At 47.7% G+C, this 6,847-nt stretch overlaps 1 protein-coding gene across 1 annotated transcript; it reads left to right on the top strand.

Moving 5' to 3' along the window:
* Positions 1-377: 377 nt before the first annotated feature.
* On the top strand, positions 378-5,012 carry LOC103747831 (glutathione S-transferase Mu 2). The gene is made up of 8 exons (XM_029554654.1): positions 378-531; positions 812-887; positions 1,301-1,365; positions 1,654-1,735; positions 1,831-1,931; positions 2,411-2,506; positions 2,584-2,694; positions 4,533-5,012. The coding sequence occupies exons 1-8, from the start codon at positions 421-423 to the stop codon at positions 4,620-4,622; spliced, it is 732 nt and encodes a 243-aa protein (XP_029410514.1). The 5' UTR covers positions 378-420; the 3' UTR covers positions 4,623-5,012.
* The last annotated feature ends 1,835 nt before the right edge of the window (positions 5,013-6,847 follow it).

Raw genomic sequence — 6,847 nt, 5'->3', positions numbered from 1 at the left:
GCTTAGCAGGGTCGTGAATGCCATCTGTTTTGTATGAAGAACTCTAGATCAAAGTGATCACTAATCTCTCAGGTTTGAGGCATCTAGTTTTGCCTTGACTCGACACCCTGAGCTACATAGATTGACCCAGGAAATTAATGGTTAAGTGTGAGCAGGACCCGAAAGGGAAGGAAGTGAGAACAGCCTTGTACTTTCACTCTCGGGAGAACCTCCAACTCTGCATCCACTTCTGTGGACTTAGCAGACCAGGGTTGGGGCGGGTCACCTCTGGCAGCCATTCAATGCTAGGGAACTGACTAGCCAAGCCAGTTTGGGAAGAGGCTGAATTGAATTTTACTTCTCCCCTGGCCCTTGCAGCTTTTCTCCCTCCAATGGAATGTCTGTAATTGGAGACGTGATAGGCTGATAGCCCAATAGGAGATGGCAGCCAGTTCCTGCCTCCTCTCTATCCAGGCAGACCAGAAGTCAGCCAGCTCCAGACACAGCACAAGCACCATGCCCATGACTCTGGGTTACTGGGACATCCGTGGGGTAAGTGAGAGGGTACTGCTGGATGGGACAAAGACACAGCCTGGGGAGCAGGAGTAATTACGGGATTTCTAGGAGATAGATTTAGTTCAGAACTTGCTGGAAATCATTGTCAGGAGAGAAAATACATGAGAGCTGGTGCATGTGTGTGTGTGTGTGTGTGTGTCTCCACGTGTCCACACATGTGTAAGTTGTTAGTGTAAGATGTAGGCTCACCAGGAGGTGGGGAAGTCACACTGTGAGGGTTTCCCCATCTCTGACCTGTCACCACCCCTCTCTCTAGCTAGCTCACTCTATCCGCCTGCTCCTGGAATACACAGACTCCAGCTATGAGGAGAAGACATACACCATGGGGGACGGTAATGACCCCTTCCTGGTCAGACCCTTGCCTAACTTCTGCCCATCGGTGCCTGGCAACCCGTGACTGGGGATCCCACCCCACTTTGCTCAGCTCTTAGGGCATCTTAGAACCTACCCCTTCTAGAAACTTCCTTGCGTTTGGTCTTTCAGTGCAGGGTACTGGGAATGGAAGTCTGTTCCCTTCAATTGTAATTGGGTTACTTTTCCTATTAGGGCTTACCTAAACCTTTTGTAAGCCTTAGTGAGATAGGGCCCACAGTTTTACAAGTACTCTTTATCTCTGCAAACTTAGAATGTGAGACAGTGGGTCAGGTTGCAGATCCTTAGGAGATTTTGCCTCTAACTCCTTAGATGGGTCCCTAGGGAAGAGGGTGGGGCACTGGGTGATTTCACATCATCTTGTTCATCACAGCTCCCGACTATGACAAAAGCCAGTGGCTGAATGAGAAATTCAAGTTGGGACTGGACTTTCCCAATGTAGGTGCAGGGAAGGGGTGGTTTGGGGAAAGGAGAAGGTGACGGTGCCCCACCTCATCTCCTTGCCCAGCTGAGGGGGTTTGATGTTTCTCTCTCCTGCTCCATTCCTGGTGGTCTGCACTATGTTCCTGTGATGGGCTATGTCCCAGCTCTTGCATTCAACGTGCAGTGTATTCATGGAGGGCTTCCCATGTCAGGCACACTGAATGCCAGGCTCCATGTCTGTCCTAACCCAGGGGATTCTGGGATATCCATATCCCATCTGACCTTCTCTGCTTATCCATTCAGCTGCCCTACTTAATTGATGGGCCACACAAGATCACCCAGAGCAATGCCATCCTGCATTACATTGCCCGCAAGCACAACATGTGTGAGTGGGGCTGGCTGCAGGGTGGGGATGGTACCCATACCCCTGGGCTTGGCTGGGGTGGGCTGCTGAGGGTGAGTTGTGCTGGGTGTGCACAGGTGGGGAGACAGAAGAGGAGAAGATCCGTGTGGATATTTTGGAGAACCAGGTCATGGACACCCGCCTACAGATGGGCATGCTCTGCTACAGCCCTGACTTTGTGAGTGCACAGTGGTTGGAGCCCACAGGGTTTGAGGCGGGAGTTAAAGTCTTATGTTCATATCCACACTGGTCCTCTTTAGTATTTGAAATTACTGATAGATTTTTAAAACTCCCCTATCCAACCAACATGTTGACTGTCCTAATCCAAAGATCTTATCAAGGTTGTGTCCACACCCATCTTCAGTCACTTCAGGTGACTGTTTTTCCTGTGTGTTTTCAGTTGTGTGCTTAAGCTGATTCTGCCTAATGTGAGTTCAGAGCCAGGCGCCCACAACAGTCTTGGGTCTGATGCACAGAGTTCCCATCAGGCTGCTACCTAATAACAGTCAATCACACTGATGTGTTAACAGAAAGCCTGGACATTGACCCAGGCCCAGTCTCAGGAAGATAGATGTTCCCCTTCCCAGTCTTTTGAGACCAGCTTCTCTGCCTGGAAGCCTGCGTCTGAGAGTTGGTGACAGCTCTTTTCTGCCTCAGGAGAAACAGAAGCCAGAGTACTTACAGGGCCTCCCTGAGAAGATGAGGCTCTACTCAGAGTTCCTGGGAAAGCGGCCATGGTTTGCAGGGGACAAGGTAGGGAATGGGGAGGAGGATTTGCTGTTCTTCCTAGGATTCCATGTTCCGTCCCATTCACCGTCGGCTTCCTGCAGATCACCTTTGTGGATTTCCTCGCTTATGATACTCTTGACCAGCAACGAATATTTGAACCCAAGTGCCTGGATGCGTTCCTGAACTTGAAGGACTTCATGGCCCGTTTTGAGGTAATACTCTGATTCTTCTTCTTATTGGATGGTCTTCCTCTACCTTTTAATGATGCCTTTCCTAGTCCTGGGAGTACAAATGAGGTATAAATTGGCATTTTTTGAACATTGGATATATGCTCATATCTACTGTGTGAAATTTGTCATTACAATGCCCTAAATGGTGGGTAGAGTTATGAGTCCCATTGGACAGATGAGGAAGCAGATTATGTGACTGTCTCTTGCTCAGGGAACCAGTGCCAGTGGAGGTTATGTTGGGCTTCTGGCTTCCAAGAGCAGCAGGCAGTGGATCTCCCTGTTTGATGCCAAAGGAAAAAGCCATATGTGGTTGTGAAGCCTGGATTTTTCAGCCATGCCAGAAGTTTATAAACAGCTAGTATTCAGAGTGTGAGATAAGTCAGGACTGATGTGAAGTGTCAAAATGACCGCATCCATACCTGATCTGTCTAACTCTTTGTACAATCAGTTTCTTGAGTGGAGAAGCACTGAGACCTTGGGGCTGTAGTTGGGGGCTGTACTGAGTAGACAGGCAGCTATTGTTAGAGGAGTTTATCCTAGATTGCTTGATGTGTGGGTATTCTGTTTTCTGCCTTTCATCCTTCTCTGCAACAGCACAAACATTTTATCAGAGAAATGGAATTGTATTCTCTGGCATTCCCTCGATGTGGCACACTGTCAAGCTCAGAGGGATGTGGAAAAATTCATCTCCATCCAGGGATGGAGGGTGGCAGGCATGTAGGCTATGAAGTACACATGATGCCACCAGAGTCTATTTGTTTGGTGCCCATAAAACCTACATTTTTAGAGATTTGGGGATTGGATACTTTAGATCAATGGGGTTTTCAGCCTGAAATCTTGTTCTTTTTCCTTACTCCCTATCAAGTGATATGTTCTCTTAGCTAGTTCTGATCTAAGTTCATCAGCCCTGGGGATTGGGTGAGAACTGCTTGTACAATGAATGTGTTGTGGGGTGGGAGAGAACAGAAGGCCACAGTCTCAGGCCAGTGAGCCCTGTCCTCTTGGGTACAGGCAGCCCTGGAACTTTGAATTCTTCATAGCTTGTCTGGGCACTCTCCTGGAAAGATGATACACAGCCCACCTGAGTGCCATTCCTTAGTCTTCTCTAGCAAGGCTGAATGAACAGAACAAGCACACTGGGATGGGTTCAGCCACTAGGCTTCTAGGTCTGGGCTTTCTGCTTCAGGAGAATAAGGGCTGACCTGTTCTTGTTGGTTCACGTATCCCTGTCCACTTTCAGTCAGGATTTGCTGAGGTACTGGTGAGATCTTTGCTCTGTTCCAAAGTGCACTGGCATGCTATTGGTCCCTTTGCCTTGTTTAATTCTCCCCCTGTGTGCAAATACAGGCAAGAAGGAGCCTGCTGATGAAAAAGCAACAGTGTTTGTGCATAAAAGAGTGAGGAGGGGTCTTGTGGGGAGTGAACCAAGACAGCCAGAATGTAAGACACAGCCACTCTGCATGGAGCTTTGTCTCTCTTTCTAGCTTTGTGAGCATGAGGAAGACACAGCCTCTGTATATCTCAGGCTCCCTTCTATGAATGCAGAGCATAGCACCTGCCCTGCAGTTTTGTGGAGTGCGTTCTCTACACCTGTGTGTAGAGGGATACTGTATGTATCTCTAACTGCAGGATACATAAAGTTAAGAGCAGTACCCAGTTTCCTTTTCATTACAGGAAATTGAGGCATTCCCTTACCAGAACTGGGGACTGAGCAGCCTGTACTGTTCTAGCATGTGAACCCAGGTGTTTTTTAAAAGTGAAACTGGTGTGCCCAGAGAGGCCACAGACCCAAACGCCTTCTTTCTCCTTCCCCCTCACAGGGCCTGAAGAAGATATCTGCCTACATGGAGACCAGTCGCTTCCTCCCAAAACCATTCTATTCAAAGATGGCTTTTTGGAACCCAAAATAGGACTACAATGCCAAGACCTGGATGGGAGAGTCATGCAACTCCTGCTGGCCCTCTGGTCCTTGGGTACAGCTGGGTCTCTGCACCCAGCCCAAGAGGTTTTCCCTCCTTTCCATTCCCCTTTCCTCCATTTCTTCTTTCCATCCCCCACCTCAGCCACTGTCTGCTCACCTCAGCTCCCTGTTTCTTCAGTAAAGTCTCCTCTTCCCTTTTCTTGTTTCTTCCCTACATCCTCCCTACTTCCAGATAGCTCTTTGCTCTCCTTGAAGAACTATACCTGAGCCCATACTCCCCAGTACAGCCCAAGAGACCAGACATGCCCGTGTGTAGGCCCTGGTCCCCAGGGTGGGACAACCCAGCCCTGTCTGTCCCAATAAAGTCTGAACCACATTTTCTCTGTGTCTTTGTCTTACTGATTGTGACTCTCAGGAACAACTGTGTGGACTTGGTTGGTCTTTGTTTTGTTGTCCACAGGAGGGGCCGGGTGATAAGTGTAGGGACTCTGGGTTTAAGGTCATTTAAGGTCCTTCATCCACGTCCCTGTGTTCTTCAACTTGAGATTCCTGCAGAAGAGTTCTCTATCATCGCTCATTCATTCTGCAGAGTGCGATGCCCTCACTGGCCAAGTGCAGCCATGTATCCTGTTTCAGAGAGATGCTGGACTGATGAGCAGGCCCTAGGCAGATCATCTTCTGTCCTCACCTAGAAGTCTTTGCTGAGCTGAGCATTCATCTTCGGCTTTCTCAGGATATTTCTCCATAAACATTCCCCACTGTCTGCAGTTGGTATTGGGGGTGTTTCCCCAAACTCAAACACAAGGGCTCTCTCTCTCTCTCTCTCTCTCTCTCTCTCTCTCTCTCTCTCGCTCGCTAAGGCTGGCCTTGATCTCCTGATTATCCTGCCTCTACCTCATGGATGTTGGGATTACAGGCATGTACCAGCACACCACCTTTGGACTTTTCATCATTGATGTATATGACAGTTCTTGGTAAATGGCTAATGTATGGGAAATTTGGAATTTGGAATGAATGGTGTGCAGAGAAGCTTAGGCCAGTCCGTACAAGCAGCAGTAGGGCTTATAGCTCTGAAAATAACCATCTTAGCTAGAGACACGAGAGAAAAATTTTCATGCAAAGCTGTCTGAACCAGAGGCACTTTCTCACTTAAGCATTTAAGAGGCTGCAGCTGCCTTTGGAGGAGCAAGAGCTGGAATAGGCAGGCCTAGTTTGCAGGACCTCAGTGCAGCAATGTATGACCAAAGGTGCTGTGTGTATTTTGTTTGTTTGGTTTTTGTTTTTAAGACAGGCTCCCCCTGTAGCCCCAGCTGGCCTGGAACTTACTATGTAGACCAGGCTGGCCTCAATCTCACAGAGATCTGTCTGTCTGCCTCCTGAGTGCTGGGATTAAAGGCATGTGCCACCACGCCTGGCTCTGTGTGCCTTTTATAGAAATTCACCTACAAAGGCACTGGTATTGCCAGAGAAGTACCTGCTGAGCAGGTTCCTGGAACAGTGGCTGGTTCGTAGATTCTGGCCTTGGTTATGCACTGCCTGTGATGATCTGGAGGAGACCCTGCTTGACGTTCTTATGCCACTGCCTGCTGCTGCCTGGTACAGTTAAGAAACAAGCAAGCTTAGGCATGCTATGAAGGTCACTGTGAAATGAATGAGGGAGTAAAAGATAAAGGCTGTAAGAGAAAAATTCATGGAAGCTAAATGCTTATGAAACTTGTAAGATCAAAATCATTTAAGCCAACGTTTATTAAACTTTAAAAGACAAAGAAGATAAGATTGAAAGGAAAGTAAGAAAGTCAGGAGCAGCACTCTGATAAAACTAAGTCGAGAGAATGAAAACATTAAACCACACGAAAGTAGATATGGGTTTAGAAGAGAGGTTAGCAAACATTCCCCAGGAGGAGAAGATACTTGAGGCCTCGTGGGCCACACACTTTTGACTGTACTTCCTCTACTCTTGCTGGCATGTAGCAGCACAAAGCACACAATGGACACGTCCTGATAGAACTTGATTTACAAACAAGTGACTGTAACACCAAAAAAATCCTAGTGATTCAAACATGAGCAGTGTAAGGTATTTTCCCAGAGACAATAATATGAATGACAAATAAGCACATGAAAAATTGCTCAGTATCACTGATTGCTAGAGAAATATAGTCTAAAACTACAAGGATGTCTTACCTCATCCACTTCATTTTTTTTTCAGTCTTCATG

The sequence above is a fragment of the Nannospalax galili genome, unplaced genomic scaffold (assembly GCF_000622305.1).
Source record: "Nannospalax galili isolate Female #2095 unplaced genomic scaffold, S.galili_v1.0 scaffold5, whole genome shotgun sequence".
In the NCBI taxonomy this organism is placed as follows: Eukaryota; Metazoa; Chordata; class Mammalia; order Rodentia; family Spalacidae; genus Nannospalax; species Nannospalax galili.
The sequence above is the reverse complement of the archived record's forward strand: the minus strand, read 5'-3'. Positions and strand labels throughout refer to the sequence as shown.

Bases quoted from the DNA above. Each gene is read 5' to 3' on its own strand.
- LOC103747831 (XM_029554654.1), top strand. From the start codon at position 421: ATGGCAGCCAGTTCCTGCCTCCTCTCTATCCAGGCAGACCAGAAGTCA. The intron at 888-1,300 runs GTAATGACCCCT...TGTTCATCACAG, and splicing joins GACATACACCATGGGGGACG to CTCCCGACTATGACAAAAGC. The intron at 1,736-1,830 runs GTGAGTGGGGCT...GGGTGTGCACAG, and splicing joins TGCCCGCAAGCACAACATGT to GTGGGGAGACAGAAGAGGAG.